Raw genomic sequence first — 20,370 nt, 5'->3', positions numbered from 1 at the left:
GCACAAATCCATATCAGTCAGGCCCTATTATGTACATGGGGAACTTGGTTAAGTCTTGATTTAAAGTAAATGTAGTACATATTATGAATAGTCAAAGCTATTTAGCATATTTTGAACCTTCTACCTGTTTGTCTTGTGGATACCCCAGTAACTACTTAAATATAAACCATAAAACATTTCAACATGTCTTAATTTTGACAGTTAAAAGGCCGAATCTGCCATAAAATTCTGGACTGCCCTCTCCTTCAGTGCTTAACTGTAAGCTATACAATGTCAACCTATTGAGAGCCACTCCTTTAGCTCTCCTGCTGATGTAAGGTCGTCCCATTGTCTGTCTGCCCATGCGTTTTCTCTCTTCTCCTGCTGTCACCGCGTCTCTGTAGCGCCGCAGAGTGATTGAATAGCCAGAGTATAGTCACTGGCACTGATTACTGGGTCTATTAAGGTGAATGGATAGCCGTGGTTTTGCTCACATATAAGAACAATGCGCCCCGTAAGAGAGTTTAATGCCCGGGCTTAACATTGATGAATTAGACCAATTAATTGACAATAATGCTAAAACTGCACTGTCCTTTCCTTTTTGCCTTGCAGAGCCCAAGTCGGATCTGTTCCTGTTCTACGGAAAGGGGCGGCCGGGAGTTATCCGTGGATTGGATATGAATGTGAAATCTACAGATGAGCACATGGTACCGATAGAGGATCTGGTCAACCCAAGGGCAATAGACTACCACGCAGAGCTTGGATATATCTACTTTGCGGATACTACAAGTTTTCTAATAGGAAGACAGAAGATAGATGGGAACAATAGGGAGACTATACTGAAAGATGGTGGGTATATTTTACTTTTACATTGGAGGTTGTGGGTTTGCTTGCTAAGTAATAATATCCTTTACAGTCCAACAAAGTATCCCTGCATATAATTTAAATTGGACATTATACATGCTTGATAGTGGTCATTCTGTCCATGGTTTGATTTCTATGACCATATAGATGTTGTCTCCTTGAGCAAGATAAAGAATAATGAAAACATTGATTTCGCTCATAACAATTTTAATGCTGATTTATTCCCAGTTGAGAAATATGTTTTATGATGTAAAAGTTGAGTTTTTGTTTTGTTACTTGAGACAATTATCTAACCAGAAAGGAAGACATAATTTAATGCTTGTCACATCGTAGCTTACTGTTGCAATGTGTTTCCTTCAGAGCTGGACAATGTGGAGGGCATCTCAGTGGATTGGATTGGCAGAAACCTGTATTGGACCAACGATGGCTACAGGAAGACCATCAGCGTGGCCAGGTTGGAAAAGGCCTCCCAGACCAGGAAGACTCTGCTGGAAGGCAACATGTCCCATCCCAGGGCCATTGTGGTCGACCCAATAAACAGGTAACTATTACATGTGTTTAGATGTATTTGGCACATGTATTTTTTCCTTATCTGTATAATAGTACTATAAATTGCACTTGTAATGAATTTAACTTATCCATATATTTTCCTTGTACCTTTGTTATGGAGAATGCTTAATGCAAACTGGTAATACCTACCAACAGCCTATACACTTGTAATTGCTTAGCTAAAATATGATTTTCTAATCTCCTGTTTTTGTGTGTGGGCAAAATGTTAATGCTGTGCACTGATTATTCTGTTTAGGCAGTTGTTAATCTTTGCATTTCTTCCTGTGACTAAATTATACATTCATACACATACATACAGTACACTGGCCTGCAGTGACATTCATTACCATGTAATTTGCTTTAACATGCTAATCCAATGAGTGCCCTCAGCATCTTAAGGATTACACTTGAGGCTTAAATGGTGTTAGTGCTTTATATAAGACATGAATTTATTGGCCCTCTGGACATAAGATTTGTTTTCCTGGTAAATGCTGTAATGTCAAGAAATTGTAAACTTTATATTTCAGAACCGAAAGAGCATCGGCCAAAAGCTGTTTGTATCATCGACAGCCATATCACTAGTTTCATGTTTCACATAATTAAGTTTGCTTTTGGCCATTGGTTTGGCTTGGCACTGAGGCTAAAGACATAATGACAGCATGTCTTTCCTAATACGAGGGCTAGACTTTGTCCACTCATTGTCACTTCTGTAACTTTTTTTATTAGAATATTTTTGGCCTATATACAGGCTTCAATGGACAGTACAGTTTAGATAGAAATGGGACGTAGGAAATTGTCAGAGCTAGGACTAGAACCCATGAGGCTGGGATCAGTACAGTGTTCTGTGTACGTGGCAGCAGCCACAGACGACCGGCTGTGCCGCTTCTGAAACATACTAAGTGTGGATTTATATGCGCATTTAATATATCAACACTCTATTCTAGCCCTCTTCAAAGTTTAGACGTCCCTGTACCAATACCAAATAGCAAGGTGCTTCAAATTGTATTAAGACCCACCATTTTAACAGATACAAGCTGTCAGTGTGTTTTTCTCATCCCAGGATTAATAACTTTAGCTCGCACCTCCCTCTGACAGCACAAATGATTAGAAAATCTCGTTTTGGATTTTTCGGTCTGAGCCCTAAAAAGCCTAAAGGAGGCACTCCTTTGATCTGTATCTGCGCGGCAGGAGAGGTCTCTTCGGGTGAAATGGACTCAACTCCCCTACTGATTCTTCCTGCATCCTTTGGCGACCCTATTTTCTGCACGGCTTGTCATCGCCGGTCTGTGTTGACACGATAAGGACCACTAGTGTCAACTTAATACTGCCATATGCCTCTTTCTGTGCCACATTAGCCGACTCATACATGCATTTCCATATAATCTATACGCATCCTGACATGCCACTTTTAATGGAGGCTTGGCTACAAAGTGCAAACTTGAAAGTTAACCGATGTTAGAGCATTATTTGTTTATTCACAATCACTTTCTAAATTATATACAATATTTATCATTTATCCACAGGTTAAATTTTGGTACAAGTCAGATTTAAGACTAAGAAATAAGGTTTGGGATGGTTTTCTCATAGGGTCTTAACATATTCATGGTCTGACCAAAGCAGCCCAGGCTAAGGCTTGAGGGCCCTCGATGCTGCCTGTTCAACACCTTAGGTTAGCTCTGAGCATAAAACCACAATAGTGAAAATATGTATACTTTATATTGTAAGAGTGAAACACAACTGTTCTCAATGAATACATGTGTTTATTTATTTTTGTCCTTGTGATTCAGATTACCACATTGTATAAGTCTCAACACCCATTGCATGAGTCTCAACACCCATTGTATGAGTCTAGACACCCAATGCATGAGTCTAGACACCCATTGCATGAGTCTAGACACCCATTGCATGAGTCTAGACACCCATTGCATGAGTCTAGACACCCATTGCATGAGTCTAGACACCCACTGCATGAGTCTAGACACCCATTGCCGGTTTTCGATCGAATCGTTTTGTTATACATACTGTAGGTCTTATGTTTGCTACTCTCATCCCCAACAAGCCATGTAACTTCACAATCCCCCCAAAAAACAGTGTCCCTCTGCACCTTGTTAGCATTTCAACACCTTTTGAACAGGTGATGGTGAACCCCGCCTCTGCTGTTTGTGATGTGGTGTGTGGGAATACCTGAGACATTGTAAAGAAACACCTTCTGCAAATTCTTCGAGTGCATACGTGCTATAACAACACAGCTATTCATTAACGCTGTACTTGTCTAAATAAAACATAGAGCTGCATTTTGGAAAGGATCAATTTAGTAGTTATATGAAATAAAGATAAGGAATGGAAATAAATAATGCAAGTTAAAGGAGAGTCATATTACTTTGAAAACAGCATGAAAATGTTATTTCAGCATCTTCTTTCCTGTTCAACCACCTACTGTGCCACAATATGAAGTTTTGGCCTTTTCCCCTTCATGTATCGGCTTAGTTTAGTCTCCCAATATGCCTTTAGACTCAAAGTTTTGCTGAGATACACACTGTCGGCTGCATTTTTAACACCAGGTGGGAAAGCCCGTGACTAATATTTTATCAGACGTTTTGTCAGACTCCAAGCGTTGTCTGACTGGAAAACTGTGAGAGCCCCAAGTTTTCACTATTTGCTATTTTGCTGCTACCTTTTCTACAAATGCAATGGCTACTACAGCAATTAAGGGTTGCTATAATAGATTCTACTTATCTCACTATAATACAGAGATGCCCACAGTGCAGCCCGGGGGCCGAATGTGGCCCTCAAACCAATTTTTGATTTTTTTCTTGTTGCACTGGCACACATCGCCAGCGACGGTACTTTTTAAAGCAAGTTTGATAATTCTACAGGGTTGTAACCTAAAATACTATCCTTTTTGTGTGACAAAAGAGCTGGCATTAAGTTTCCAGCATTAATAGAGGTCTGAGGTGTGGTTTAAACTTCTCTCAAATGCACCCACTTGAATGTTTCATTTCATAAAACACTAATTTATTGTAATTATGTATCGATGTTGCAAATTAGCCTTATTAGCTATGAATGTTGTGGTGTGGTACATGTTGATTGTTCACACTTGTCCCCATCAAATGAATAAATAAATAATAATAATAAAGACATGTTTATTGGAGGATAGCCCTAAGAGATTAATCATCTCATTTTCAAGGTGGTCCTCAGGATCACATCCAAACAAAAGAGGAAACAGCAGCGGTTTAAGCTTAAAGGTGTATTATGCAACTTTTTATGCAACAAAAAAAAGTTGATATTTTGTGCATATTTCACCTTGTAGTGAGCATGGCGCATCACTGTAATCACATTATTATTGGAGGGTCCTAGAGACCATTCTGTTCCAAAGTAAAGGTGCCATGCTGACCACTCATACAGGTCACTGAAGGGTCAAATAATCACAATTATCAACCGTTTTTTTCCACATTAAAAATTGCATAATGCACCTTTAAATATGCAGCCCTCAGTGAAAAAGGCTTAGACACCCATACTATAATATTATAACTACTACTGGGGCGACAGTGACGCAGATGGTAGAGTGGATCGTACCATGATCGAAAGGTAGGGGGTTTCGAATCCCGCCTCCTGAAGGTGTACACTCTCGTTGTGTCTTTGGGCAAGACACTTTACCCACCTGCTCCCCGAGGTGACTCCCAGTACTTACAAAAAGTCATTGTCATTGTTGCACGCTTGCATTCAAGTTAATGTTATAACTAATTTGTCTTTCTAAATGTGTTTTTTTTTTTCATTCTATGACACCAAAACTTTAAAACATACTGCAAGCCGCACCCAACACAAAGTAAATTAGCTGTATAGTTTAAACAGAACTCATGTCAGTTTCTTGGCCGTGCTCTTCCCAACTCCTGTGTTCGTGAAAATCCGATCTTTCTGCACATATTGACCACCGATTGCCTTGACTTTGGCATTCTGACTTGGCTGTGTTTTGTTCCCAGTCTGCAGTGCTACTTTACGCCTCTATACGGAGTCCATCTGCCTCTCATCCCCCTGTTGTGTCTGCCTATGTCTTCCTCAGCCTATGCAAGTGCAGTGCGTGTGCAGCGAGATCCCTCTTTGAATAATGCATTAGGTTGTAAAGATGACTTGGAGACATGGGGAGTCTTCATTCACCTCTATATCCCATTCTGTTTCATCTTCCCTTTAGCCGCGCCTCTATCATTGATGAGGAACAGGGGGGCCACGCCGCTCAGTCAGGAACACTCAAACGCTGCAATTCCCCCCGGGCGGGGTTACTGCCGAGCTCATCGCGTCAAATAGTCGGCCCAATCCTGCTGTAGTGATAGGGCCAACTCCGCTGAGAGATGCAGTCCTGTTGTATACAAGACGAGAAAGTTTCTGATTTGAACCATGGGGTTTGCAGCTTTGACTTGACATGAAACAAAGTGACAGTTTTGCTTGTTTCGCCTCGACAAGTTGGCAAGGCTGTGTTGTGGACTCTTTTAAACAACTTTGATCGTGAAATGTTTAATGTATAGGGGATTTTGATATTGTCATTTACACAGTTTGAGTAGCTCCGAGTAAATAATACAGTCCTTGCTGGATACTTTACTTCTGTGTTTTATTTAAAGGAACAGGCCACCGTTTTTGCATACTGAGATTTGTTCTTACCTGAGCTTAGACGAGTTGATATGTACCTGTAAGATGTTTGAGGCATTTAGCCACTCCTCTCATCTATGGTGCCACACGGAGTGAAGTTAGAAGCGACCAAGGTCTTTCACGTTTTCCCTATTTCCCGTTTCTAAGCTGATAAAAGGGGTACTATATCGTAAGGCGTAATAACACCTTAGGAGCACTTAGGGCCGCACAGTAATATCTTTACTTTACAGCACAGACGTCGAAGTGCTCCTAAGGGGTTATTACGCCTTTCAATATAGTACCCCTTTTATCCACTTAGAAAATACTTTACTTGGATCATGTATCTACTCCGTATACTACCGTATCTAAATAGGGAAAACATGGAAGAGCTTGGTCCCATAGAGGAGAGGAGCTATATGCTACCAACATCTTTGGTCTTTTTGCGTGGCCGAGCACACGCATAAACACCAGACAGGTACGCATCATCTCATCTCAAGCTCAGGTAAGAGCATATCTCAGCATGGACAAACGGTGGCCTGTTCCTTTAATAGGCCATTATTCTGGAATGTAATGTTTTATACATGCACCCTCTCCTGTTCAATCGCCTTCTAGTGTCAGGAGAGTTGGGAAATCTCATGACCCATCGGAATGTGAGTAGGACCTAACTGCTAAAGTTCACACTGACAAATTATACTTTACAAATTAAAGCTGACTGACCTCTTAAACTGACATGAATAGTCCTTCTTTCTGCATGATTACAGAACCTTGGTCATTAATTTTGAGAAGCGTGATTGCCTTTTAGTTCAGCTGAATGGGAAGAGTCAAAGTTTGATTTCTTTCTCTTGGTTCATAGGACGAAGTTGGACAAAAGGGTAAATATTCTGAAAGCGTTTTTCATAATTTTACTTGAAGTAGCTTTTTAGACCAACAAACATAATTGAAATATCATTGTCAAATGAGTTTGGATGGAAAGGGACATCTCTTTGAAGGTAAACTGTACAGAATGTCTTGAATAATATAGCACTATGTAATTCAGCTGCAACAAACATCCTGCAAGAAAATGTTGCATTGCTTGCCAGTATCTGTCTTTCTGTTACGACTACAGCTCAGAAGAAAATTCATGCTGTTCAGTGGGGTTACACTTGCAGGAGAAATACTGATAACAATCATCACTGAGAAGAAAGAAAATGTCTGGGTTACGTCAAGGCACGTTCTTTACCCCTATCGTGCTGTTTTTACAGGCATCAGGCTACCATCCACGTTTTATGCTATTGCTTAACTTTATCAATTCAACAACAGCAGTGGTTTTCTACAGCGTTGTGCTGTATGTTTGCATTTGCACAGTATAGGCCCTGGTTTCCCCTGTAGCAGCTTGCAAAGCATGTGGATTCACACCGCCAAGGCTTCACGAGGGTGTTGGCAACAGGCACGATAACACACATCAGCGCCACATAAGATTCATCATTCTGAAAGACAACAGCAGCAGCAGCCTGTCAGACGTGTATTGATTGATAAGCGATCCGCACACAGGAGAAGGAGGCACTATTCAACTGCACAGAGATGGTAGGAGTAAGGGCAGAGTAATGCACTGCACAAAGGCTCACTATTGTGTCAAAAATACTTGTTTATCATGTTCAAATAGCGGGCTTAAAGCTACAGTACCCAATGTCTTTGTGTGTGATAGGAAGTTCAGGGGTTTAAAACGTCACAATCCCTAAAGTAACAGGATTGTAAGTTGTACTTTGTTGTAGCTTATTGGTGACAGATTTCAAACCAATTCTAATTTCTAGTCGCAACATGCCAGCATCCTTGAAAAAGCAATGTAACAGGCAAATTGACTCACAGAGAGTTTGTAAACAGACTTGGGGCGCAGAGTACACATATTTCTAGCTAAATAAAGTGAATAACATCTAGGGGAGACCGGGGTATTTGTCACACTTTTTTTTCTAGAGTTCACTGCCCATCAAAAGAAAATCTCCCACAAGAGTCCATTAAATGAAAGCTTGAACCCTTGAAGTAGACCATGCTCTCTTTTATCATATTGTGATAAATATAAAAGCTCATGTTGAAATTAAGTGATCAGAAAAACATATTGGGCACAAAAGAAATAAAAAAAAAGTCCCACCATTTGTACCCCATCTGACAAATAACCCCTTGGTTTTTTGTGACAATTAACCCTGAATGTCCACTTTATGCAAAAATTAAGCTAGCCAAAATACGACTTTAGTATGCTAGTTCTGAAACGTCTCAAATCAGAGCTAACATCTCTGTCTTTCAGATCTACAAAAATAGCCTAGACATTAAAGTTTGGAAAAAGTTAAAAACAATTCAAATATGTCCTCTCCTCGTGCCTTCAGTCCAAATGAGAAAATGATTTCTGGAAGAGAAGAAGAATACCAATACACATTATATATGAGTACCAGCATACAGCGCCCTCTAGTGTGGCTATCTAAAACGGTGTGACAAATTACCCCGCGTGACGAATAGCCCCGGTCTCCCTGGGTTACCTGCAAAAAGCGTTACCTTTCCTTCAAGTATCGTAACTTGTTAATCTGAGTACCGGTACTTGAATGGCTACCACTAACTTGTTACCCCCAAGACTGCACAGTTGCTTACCCTCCAGGATATACAGACCTCCAAATGATTGCAGTACGAAATGCCCCCGGATCTAAAGTAATGTACAGTAGATAATGCAACATATGTGTTTCCTTGTTTCTGTCCTACAGCTGGATGTACTGGACTGACTGGGAGGAGGATGAGGTGAATGACAGCATCGGGCGGATAGAGAAGGCCTGGATGGATGGATCAAACAGACGGATATTTGTGACCTCAAACATGCTCTGGCCCAATGGACTCACCCTGGACCACGGCACGAGCACCATGTACTGGTGTGACGCCTACTACGACCACATAGAGAAGATCCACCTCAACGGGACTGGGCGAATGGTGAGTTGATATTTTTACTTTCTTTCTTTTTCTCATAAGGGTTTTGTGAAGCATTATTTGGGTTTACCTTGAGACTCAAGAGTCAACACACCTCGTTAATGTTTTTGAAAAGACACATTGTTTGAATATACTGGAAATACTGGATCTCTGAAAGGCGAAACCATTTCCACTTTATGGACTGAAAGTGTAAGTTTTGGCACTGAAACCGCTCTCAAGAATTTTCGATGACTATCTCAATCTTGTGAAAAACATTTCTTCTGCTTTTATAAAGTTGTTTTGATCCGTATCTGTATTGTAAAATCATGCTTACGCGAGAGGCGATTGAATGAGAGCAACAAGTGGAAAAAGTTACAGCGAATGATTGAGAGAAATATTGCCTGATGTGATGAAAGCACCTAATGCGTGCAGTTAGCCCACACATTTTCCACTCACAGCACACTTTTCACAAAAAATAACATTAGTGATATTATAATAGAAAAATAACGTTGCACCGAATAAAAAAAGTTTTAAAAAGGTCATTCATTTTTGCTTTAACGTTTTTTGTACTTTGGTTCAGTCCATTCATTCACACATTTTCTGAGTTTTTAATACAGAGCAAACAAAACAAAACAAAAAAGTAGCTAACATTGCAAGGTTTGTGGTTCCACACATTTTTACTTGCTACTTTCTATCAAGAATTAAATCGTTGAGTAAATAAATACACAGAGCCTCTCACCTCATAAATTTTTAACATCTACAAAAGTGTTTCTTTAGTTGCTGTTGTCTCCAGATGTGGGCACACTCAAATGAAATATTGTTTTGCCTGATACAAAGATATCGTTGCTATACAAAAAAAACACAAAAACATTTTACTTAAATGTTACTGTGTAAGTTGTAGTGAAAGATCTGTGGCTAAACTAAAGGTTCTTAGCTTTCAAATGAACAGTGGCATGTTCACATTGTGGATGCCTCATATGCAGCTTAAAGGAACAGGCCACCGTTTTTCCATACTGAGATATGTTCTTACCTGAGCTTAGACGAGTTGATGCGTACCTGTCTGGTCTTTACGCGTGCGCTCAGTCAAGCACAAAGACCAAAGATTTTGTTAGCGTTTAGCCTTAGGGCCCATAGAGGAGAGGAGGAGAGGCTAAACGCTAACAACATCTTTGGTATTTTTGTGTGACTGAGACCAGACAGGTACGCATCAACTCGTCTAAGCTCAGGTAAGAACATATGCCAGTATGGAAAAAAAGGTGGCCTGTTCCTTTAAGGCAGGGGTGTCGAACTCGTTTGGGTCATGGGCCGAAATTCAACCCCCGCGGCGGGTTCCGGGCCACATATACATTGTAAATGACTGTGGCCTCATAAATAACAAAAGCTTATACTTATTGCCTGTGTTACATCTTTCTCAAAGAAGTCATTATTCATTCACTCCACACTCGATGGACGTAAGTTACTATTGTAGCCACAGCCGCCCCGGGGTGCAGACTGACCATTTACCACGTGGCTATAATGTGCTGTTTATATCCTGATCTCTTATTATGTCAGCGTCTGCTGGACACATGTGGAATTGTTTCCTTTTTTTAAATTTAAGCTGCCCCCTTGTGGCTGGAGTCAGCAAACTGGTTATTTCATTAAAAATCCATAACTCCGCACAGGAATGGGCTAGAGACTTACTTTTTGTGACATGCTCAGGAATTCATGCTCCTCAAAGGGCCACATTAAATCATCTCACGGGCCACATGTAGCCCACGGGCCTTGACCATGACAAATGTGCTTTAAAGGAATAGGCCACCGTTTTTATATACTAAGACATGTTCTTACCTAACCTTAGCCAAGTTAATATATGCCCGTCTGGTCTTTGTCCGTGCGCTCTGTCACGCAAACGGAGCACATACCCGCTCACTTCCGTCAATAGAAGCTGCGTGACTTGTAGAGAGCCTTTTACAACAAGCAGAAAATATATTTTCGGAAAGTGCTCGCGCATTCCTACCTCATGGTCGAGCTCCTGAGTCCTGTGTCGTCGTCCGGGGTGAGTTGGAAATCTGTGAAACATTACTACACTATATACTTTCTGCTTGTTATCACAGCCCGGCACGATGCACGTAAAAGGCGTTGTTCACAAGTTATCCACGCTTCTTCAACTGTTCTCTGCTAGCTCTCTACAAGTCACGCAGCTTCTATTGACGGAAGTGAGCGGGGAAGTCTTTAGGAGTTACTGCGCGGACGTTTTGCTCCTCGTATCATTACGCCTCACAATATAGTACCCCTTTTTATCTGCTTATAAAATCGACATGTTACATTTCTGTGTAAATATACTTCACATGAAAACACTTCACGTAACTTTTTTAAATAGGGAACACGTGGAAGAGCTTGGTAGCTTCTATCGTGAGCTTTTTTGGAGCTATATGACATGTGGGAGAGGCTGCGTATGTGCTCCGTTTGCGTGACAGAGCGCACTGACAAAGACCAGACGGGGATATATTAACACGACTAAGGTTAGGTAAGAACATATCTTGGTATATAAAAACGGTGGCCTATTCCTTTAAGGCATCACACATTCATAAGCAAAAAAGTCTATACAAGAGAAAAAGAGTAGTGAGCTACCTGCAGATGTAACCAAACACTCGCATTTAAATACAGATAATATCAGTGTTAGTGTCGGTGCCAGTCGGAACCCTGTGGTGATAGAGTGCTCCTCCTCCCCAAACAAAAGCCAACAAGACGTCCCTCCATCCCTAACCGCTCCTGTCGACCGCGCACGCACCGCCAGATTACACTAATGAATTATTTGCAAATTCTATTTAATCAATGCCAAGATTCCAGCAAACATTATTAGAGGCAGTCAGCGCAGTGTGAATAGGTTTGTGCAGAGGAAAATTGAATCGCATTCATCATATATTGTTATCAAATCATTTCACAGCCCATATCCAAACGGCTCCATCCCTGTTGGAGCTGATACTATTTTGGTTGATTTCTTTCCCCAGTCAACAAATCCTTTTCTAACTCTTTTTTTTTTGGTTTCTGTTTCTGCTTTCATGTCGCTGCCACGATTTAACAAATCAATCAATACATTTGTTGGACAGTGCTCTTGGGCTGCTTCAATCTGAGCATTAGAAAAAATCGAGCTGTAGATTGCTGGTCAACTTTCTTTTCGATCTTTTCTTGCTGAGATATAATTCCGTAGCTAGCACGAGGCAATTGATAGAATTTTCTCAACATTTTCAACACGTTTTTTTCAAAGGTTTGAAGCTTTTATCACAAGAAAAAGATTAGAAAGGTCAAGCACAATAGTTAAATATGTTGAATTTTAACTTTTAAATATGTCTTCCATAAGGTTTGTCTCCAGTAGTTACTTAAATATGTCTAAATCAAGTACAACCAGTTTTATTTTTATTATTCATATCAAAATAACTATTGCATGGTATGTAACTGCCTTGTGGTTTGGATTGCAGCATATACTGTATGCAGTTTGCCTCATGGTCATGGCCCCAACAATTGTGCAGAATTTTTCTCCCTTTTCAGGCTTTTCCTGTCAAATAAAGTATATGTGATGAAAAAACAAACTGTCGAGGAGATTTGCAGAAAAAATATATCACCAAAAATCCAAACAATCTATAAATTCAATCCTTCTTGTGTGCTTGCAGGTGGTGTACAACGGCAAAGAGCTGAACCATCCATTTGGAATTTCTCACTATCGAAATTTCATATTTTGGACGGAGTACATGAACGCGTCGGTGTTCCAGTTGGATTTGAACGGCGGAGACGTGACTCTGCTGCGGAGCGAGAGACCACCTCTGTTCGGCCTGCGCGTCTATGATGCTCACAGTCAGCAAGGTTCGGCTGCACTCCTTTTCATTTACTGCCCCCCCTCTAGTGCCACTGAACCGTGACTCCCATACTGGAGAGCATCGGAGAGACTCGCTGCTTTGAAAGAGTAAAACATGTTCTTCGCTCCCTGTGGTCTGGCAGTCTTTGTGCAGTTTTATTAATAGGTAGAAGTTAAGATGGAATAGATACCAGTTTTTCATTCTGCTTCGGCCTGCATCTTGATGGATGTAGTGACTCAATGTATATTTTGAATTATTTTGCTGGCACTGGTTGGTTAGTTTGATATTACTGTATATGTAACATAACAAGACAAATTCCAATGTGATGAACTTCAATCTGTTTAAATTATTAGGTTTTACATAAATCCAAATAGAGTGGTATTTTAACGGCATTTCTGAATAGTTTTGCCAAATTCCATTGATAACCCAGCCTAAAGGGAGATTTCAGGATTTTTGACATAGTCGCCTCATTTCATAGATATCCAGAGTGTTTTGGATTTCTGGAGATATATATATATATATATATATATATATATATATATATATATATATATTTTAAGCTAGTGCATGTCTATGGTAACTAGTAGCCTGTATTAAAAACAGTCAGCGCACCTGAGACAAATCACTTATAACACCAAACTACCGATATAAATGTCTGTATTGGCTGAATGATTTTTGAAATATAACCATTTTGCATTTAAAATAACGTATATTTAAGCAGCATCAGCTTCCTGGTTGTAAGCTACGCAGCGGCGGAGTGATCTGCTAGGTTACCGGATCTACAGTAGTTTGTTTATCTGCAGCCATTACTACATGTGGAATTCACAAAGGAGCTTTTTTCGTTAAATCAGAAATGGCAATGTTTGGTGGACTACTCAATGACTTTCAAGAGGTTTTTAATGCAGGCTACTAGTTACCATAGACATGTGCTAGCCTAGCACTACCAAACTCATCAAATATAAGGTCTGCATAAGTAAAAAAAAAAAAAAAATCTCCAGAAATCAACAACACACTGGATAACTAGGAAATGAGGCCCTATGTCAAAAATCCTGAAATATCCCTTTAAAACTGTATTGAGCACTACTCCAGCACCACACCACAAGAGGCACCAATCATGTTTATAACGGTTCTCAACCATTATAACAAAGAGCAAAGTAATAGGATGGAAATAGAATGGCAAGGAATAATGAGGCATATGGCTTTTTACAACCCTGTTTCTAGTACTATTAGTACCAAGGAAATCTATCGCTTTATATTGTTTTTAATGATTTTAATAATATTACCATGAAATAAAGTAGAATGACAGGCATGTGCCCTGGTTCCTTGAACACTTAGCGTGTTATTACACTTTTGGTACCATGCTATTTGCATTGTTTTGCCATGATTATACTGTTGTGTGAACTGAAGAAGCTCTTTATGGTAGCTGTAAGGGCTTGTGACTCTGTGAATTAAGAGGTCATTGTCATGGTTGAGTGCAAGTCTGGGGGCCATATAAAATATGTGAGATGCTTGAGTCCAAGGCCTTAGTGAAGGTCTGGACTTAATGAGTAGTATGCAGCCTATTCACTGCACATGTCTTCTGCAAAGAGATTTTTTTTGAGAATGCTTATAAGAAAGGCTTGTAAGTAATGCTGATCCACCTACATCCAGATTGTCTTATTATTGTTAAACACAAGACATTTTACACCTAAGTTCCCGTTGTTTTAATTTCTCTGTGCGGCTTTTGAAGGTATTAGACATTCCAGATTTTGAGTAGGAGAGTCCAGTGTTAAATATTCAATGCTATAATGGTGGCTATTGTACGCGCAGCCTACAGTAGTTCACACCCTGCTGCGGATTCCTCCCAGACATCCCTCCATTGTTTATGTCACTGAATAGATTAATTGGCTGTCTGCTCCTCGGAGTATTAGTGATTGGCTCGTACAAAACCAAGGGCTTTATCTCATTGGCTCAGCTGGTGCCTTTGTTTAATGAAAGTGACTAAGGTGTCTTTTGCCTGACTTCTATGTGACAGTATTCTGCTTTCTACTGAAAGATACTTCTGCTGATGAAAAGGATGAGTTTGAGGAAGGAAGTGGGTTTGAAATCTGAACTTTGATAAAGCACAGAGTCAAACAGGTCTGTAATGAGACTCTATCAGCTCATAATTTCAAATGGTCTTATAACGGAAAGGTTTGAATCCAGGCACCAGCAGGTGCAGGCTGTTGTTGTGTCCTTGGGCAAGGCACTTCACTCACCTTGCCTCAAGTGTCTGCATAAATGTGTGTATTAATGAGAATGTGAATGGGTGAGTGGTTCTTTGATGTGACATGCTTTGAATGCCCAATGAAGATGGAAAGTGCTTTATGAATGGAGACCAATTACCATCAACCAAATAGCACAAAAACACAAACTCTACAATGAAGTCCAAGTACCACTTCAGAAACACTGAGTTTGACCATGGAAAATAAAGATTAAAACAGAAGAATGTGCACCTTGTTAGAGACATTCTGTACATACGTTTCTTGGAGTTTGGAAGTGATTTAAACTTGGCCCACATGGACATATTCAACACTTTCTAATTATTGAAATGCAGTTTTAAATGAGCCAGACGCCTTATTTGAGTCTATCTCCGCAGGTGACAATGCATGCAGTGTGAATTATGGGGGCTGCAGTACCCTCTGCCTGGCCATCCCTGGAGGCCGAGTGTGCGCATGTGCTGACAACCAGGTCCTGGAGAAGAACAATGTCACCTGTGCAGGTAGGAGGACACATGAATCAGATGCAAAAAAGTGCACAAGATCATCCTTTACCCACATACAGTAATCCAGCCTTCTCCCTCCTCTGGGACTTAAATCATATAATAAAGTTGATCTCGCTACATATACTCCTGGTAACACATGCGTTCTCAGGGGGAATCATGCTTTTTCTGGCTGTAATGGTAATGTGAGAGTAGAGCCCTTTCTAGTGTATTATGAATGGGTATTTCTGCCTCTCTGGTAGCATAACCTGACCTCATATGCACTATTGTTTCCCAGCTTTAAAAGGTGAGTGAACATGTGCTAGAAAGTACAGGGTGTTAGAATAAGCTGATTGGATAAGCCACATGCTTTGTTTTTGTGGTACAATTATGAGATGCGGCACGGTAGCGCAGCGGTTAGCGCCTCCGCTTCACAGCTAGAAGGTCCCGGGTTCGACTCCCACCAAGGACGGGGCCTTTCTGTGTGGAGTTTGCATGTTCTCCCCGTGTCTGCGTAGGTTTCCTCCGGGTACTCCGGTTTCCCCTACCACTAAAAACATGTGCAATAGGTGAATCCTCCAGCCAGGTGATTCTGACCATCAGCCTGGCTCCACATCTGGAGATGGGTCCCCGGGCGCGGCACTGCCGTCGACCACTGCTCCTTACGGGTTGCCCCAGCGGCATCGAAGGATGGGTTAAATGCAGAGAACAAATTTCCCTACGGGGACAATAAAGTTAACAAACAAACAAACAAACAGATGGTAAGATAAACAGTAAGCTGCAGACTAGCATTATTTTGTGCTATACTTTCATTGTTACTTTATAATAGATCTTTAGTCTCAAACAGTTGTATCCTGGTTAAATAAAGGTTAAATAGCAAATGAAAAAAGAAAACCTTTTTGTAAAATATGGGTTGATGCAAACATTTGCTTACCTACTGTAAGTTCTTTGCTTATTTATGTCATTAGTTTTGAAAACATAAGAATAAAGTAAAAAACTTCTTTGGATATCCTTCTCTGAAATCATTCATGGCCTGAAATGTCTTTGTCCTCTTGGAAAAGGGCACATTGTCTGGACACACGCAGACTCACACTCAGCAGGTTTCACATATTTGGCAACTTCAAAGTCCCCAATAAAAAAGGAGCTTAAGAAAGCTAATTATGAACTTTGTGTGTCATCTCACTGTTGCTTGATAATTTTGTGTCTGCTCTCATCCTTAGATGACTCCAGTGATGTTTTGGAGGTGCATCGCTGTAAGAGTGATGAGTTCCAGTGTCAGAACCTCCGCTGTGTCCGCGCCTTGTGGAAGTGTGATGGAGATGATGACTGTTTGGACGGGAGTGACGAGGCGAACCACATCTGCTGTAAGAAAACACACATTTTTCTGATTGTAGAAAACAAAATGTATGAATTCGTGTTGTGTATGTAGTTTCAGCCATGGATATATAGACGCGCCTTTAACATAAATAAATAAATAAATCTTTCATTCTGTTTCTCTTCTCATAACAAGTTATACAGTTATGTCAGTCAAAAAGAAATTCAGACCGTGGCAAATGCAAATGCAACTTTATTAAATAGTAATTATAATTAAAGCTTATTATTCATGCACTTACTGTGGCAAAAGTGTCTTGCTAAAGGGAACGGGAGTTTCATGTAAAGTGCTCTCCACAGAGATGGTCACGAAGCTCCACGGAGCTGGATATTAACCACTGAACTTAAGATGGAGACACGGTTGCACAACACAGGTCTCAGAGCCTTGCTGGACAAGTTCTGCTCAGCGGAGGTGCTCAGAACAAGAACTGCCGAACAGGAGTCTGACCAAATGACGTCATTTTGTTCTTGCAGCTCTGAGTGCAAGAGCAAAGTTCTTGCGTCTTATGAATTATGAATAGGTCTTTATAATTGTTTTGATATGACTCCATTGCTGTCCAATGCATTTCAAAACGGGCACAATGACAGTACACAATACAGGATAAATTGTCTGATAAAGATATCAACTTATCGGTTAAACAAAACATGTCAAACCCAGTGCTCTAGCTGCTAATATGTACTTATTAGTTGTATGGATGTCAGCAGAGGATAGCTTACTTAGAAGCACAATATTTGTTTAAAGAGCCAATAAAATTAGTCCCTCTGTGACACACAGCTGTATCGAAACTAAAGTGACACAGCACTTTGATGCAGAGTCATGCACGGCGCGAGATAGTACAAGCTTTTAAAGGCTTATTCTTCTTACAGTCAGTGCGTGTTGGAAATGTCAACGCTGAAGCAAGGGTGAAAAGTGCTCCTCCTCCACACGGCTGTCTCCGTTACTCATGTAAAACTTGCACTTTAACAAATCGCTACAACAAACACCACTTATGTTCGACACCGCTGCCGGTTGGACTCTGGTTTCTTCTGAAGAGCACGTGTGATGCTGAAGTAATCTCCTGCTAAAATGATGGAAAATTAAAACACTGAGTGGCTCCTCATGAGTGGCTGGAAAATCACAGGCTTATGATAAATCTCAGCAAATGTTTCTAAAAGTAAAGTTTGGAAAGTAAAAGTTGACCAGAAGTAAGCATGTAAAAGTAAGAGATGTCGTTATATACATGTAATTGTCTTAAAAGCTTTAAATTCTGACAAAATATTAAGGAACATAGTTTTATTTTTTGTTTTTAATATTCCAAACAACCTATAAACTGAACACATTCAATATTGTATCTTTTTAGTTTTTTTTTAGGAACATTTCTTTTGTCTGTTTGCAGCCAACCACACTTGTCCCATGGATCAGTTCAAATGCAGCAACAATCGCTGCATTCCCAAACGATGGCTGTGTGATGGGATGAACGATTGCGCTAACGGAGAAGATGAGGCCAATAGTACATGTTCAGGTAAGTGCTATCAGTCTGCAGCAACAAGTGAGTGCTGCTCCCTTCAATCCAGAGGCAAGATAACACAAACATATGTGCAAGCTAGATAACCAGCACAACAGCATGGAGTGGCAACAGAGTGCAAATGTAACACGGTGTGCGATGCAACATACTTTAACCGCTTCTGAAATAGTAGATAGAGGCAGCAAAAGGACATGAGAATTTTAAAGGAGGGATACCATGCATGAATCACCTTTTTGAGCTTCGATGTACATTATAATGTTTTTCCATGACGAAAAAAAAAGAGATGTATTTCACGGTAAAGCTATCCCGTCACAAGCCCATAATCCCTTTCTAGACCTGTTCTGAGCAGTTCTACTTTCAAAGTGTATTCATCACATCGCTGCAGGTTTATTAGCTGGCTGTAAGCAGAAAACAAAGAGCTTTATATTGCTGTGTCATTCCCACTGCTGCCTGCAGAAAGAGCCGTTATGCATAACATGTCCTCTTTAACTTAGAAAACAAAAAATTGCGTCCAATAATTAGCATACCAAATTAAAAATGTACTAGCTATCACATCACAAATAAAGCTTTACATCAGGTGTAGGCAACGTCAGGCCCGGGGGCCAAATCCGGCCCTCCAGCACAGAACCTCTGGCCCTCAAGATGATTTTGAGAAACATTATTACACAAATCAGAGAGGACTTTTAACACTATTAGAGTAAATGGGAGAAACAAAGGTAGAAATACTGTCAATACACCCAATGAGGTCATATATTATGTACAACTCTGGCATTTGAAGGAAGTGCACTGGAAAAAAAATAATCGTTTTAAGGAATAAATGACATGACTCTACTTAATTAAGAGATTACATCCAAGGTTTGAGTAGATTTGGTCTGGTCTAAGACGAGATAAAACCTCTAGTAGTAGTTATTCTCTTAATTCAAATAATTTTGTGTCATTTCACGTTAAAATCAATTATTTGTCTGATTTCAAGTGGGTTTATTTTTGTTCCATTGGCGCTATAGCATTTGTATCTTGGGATTAGTTCAAACCAACTCAAATTCAACATAGAAAAACTTTTATTCAAGCAATTTTAAGTCATTTATCTCATTTAAGATTTTTCCAGTGTTGTGCTTTACTTTGGGGTAATAATCAGTGGCTTCGGCCCTCGGTCTGTTACAATAAAGAAAATCGGCCCTCCACCAAGAAAACTTGCCTACCCCTGCTTTACATCATCAACTCAACGCTTTCATGTTATTGTTAGGACAGCCCGAGTAGATATTACCAAATTTTGTGAACAATATATAAACTTTTGATCTTAAATGCATATTTTATTCTTCACATGGACTATACATTGCACACACGGCCTCTGTTAGAAATGCATTACGTCTGGAAACACCAAATGTGAGACCACGCTGCCATCTCCATGTGTTCGTCTTACTTCCATCACACTTCTATATATTTGACTTGAGGCTATATCCATCTTGGAGACATGAATGGAAGTGACGCTTGATAACTTCAGTCACTTTCTGTGTGTCAGAGCTCTTTTCCCTATCAAAGCCTCTCAGTGTGTACGAGTTGCAGGCAGACGTCACTACCACCTATGCTGCATATATTTCTGTGCCTCGTATGTGTTTCCGAGAGTGCTTCACGGGAGCACTTTGCATTCAGAGGTGCAATCAGCCAACATTGAACTACAGTGAACTACATATTCCAATTGCTTTGCTGAATAAGGATGTTCGGCGGCGGCACCACGACATTTGTCCTATAGGAGAGGCTCCGGGGTTGCTGAAGTCTTCCATGGGAGTGCTCGCAAAACTTTTAGGGCCATTAAAGGACAACGACGCAAGCGCACATGCATCGAGTGGACTGTAAAGGCATTAGGCGCCTGGAGAATTGTTGTGTGGGGTCTTGCAATTGTTCTTATTGTCTTTAGCCATTAAGACATCCGTTGTGCATTTAGCCAATTCAAATACCGATTTTTTTTATTTCTTCATATAACAAATGTGTACCCAATGGCAAGATTGAC

General features: G+C 40.3%; 1 protein-coding gene across 12 annotated transcripts in view; it reads left to right on the top strand.

Moving 5' to 3' along the window:
* lrp1bb (low density lipoprotein receptor-related protein 1Bb) overlaps nucleotides 1-20,370 on the top strand; it is a 451,054-nt gene that overhangs the window by 218,793 nt on the left and 211,891 nt on the right. For all 12 annotated transcript variants that reach the window (XM_079563322.1, XM_079563321.1, XM_079563329.1 and 9 more), the window contains 7 exons: nucleotides 592-828; nucleotides 1,204-1,384; nucleotides 8,739-8,958; nucleotides 12,585-12,774; nucleotides 15,385-15,507; nucleotides 16,707-16,850; nucleotides 18,234-18,359. In XM_079563322.1, the coding sequence (XP_079419448.1) occupies nucleotides 592-828; nucleotides 1,204-1,384; nucleotides 8,739-8,958; nucleotides 12,585-12,774; nucleotides 15,385-15,507; nucleotides 16,707-16,850; nucleotides 18,234-18,359 (1,221 nt within the window). The remainder of the gene's footprint in view (nucleotides 1-591; nucleotides 829-1,203; nucleotides 1,385-8,738; nucleotides 8,959-12,584; nucleotides 12,775-15,384; nucleotides 15,508-16,706; nucleotides 16,851-18,233; nucleotides 18,360-20,370) is intronic.

This window comes from Gobius niger (assembly GCF_951799975.1).
Source record: "Gobius niger genome assembly, chromosome: 9".
Lineage (NCBI taxonomy): Eukaryota > Metazoa > Chordata > Actinopteri > Gobiiformes > Gobiidae > Gobius > Gobius niger.
This window is presented reverse-complemented; position numbering and strand designations above follow the sequence as displayed.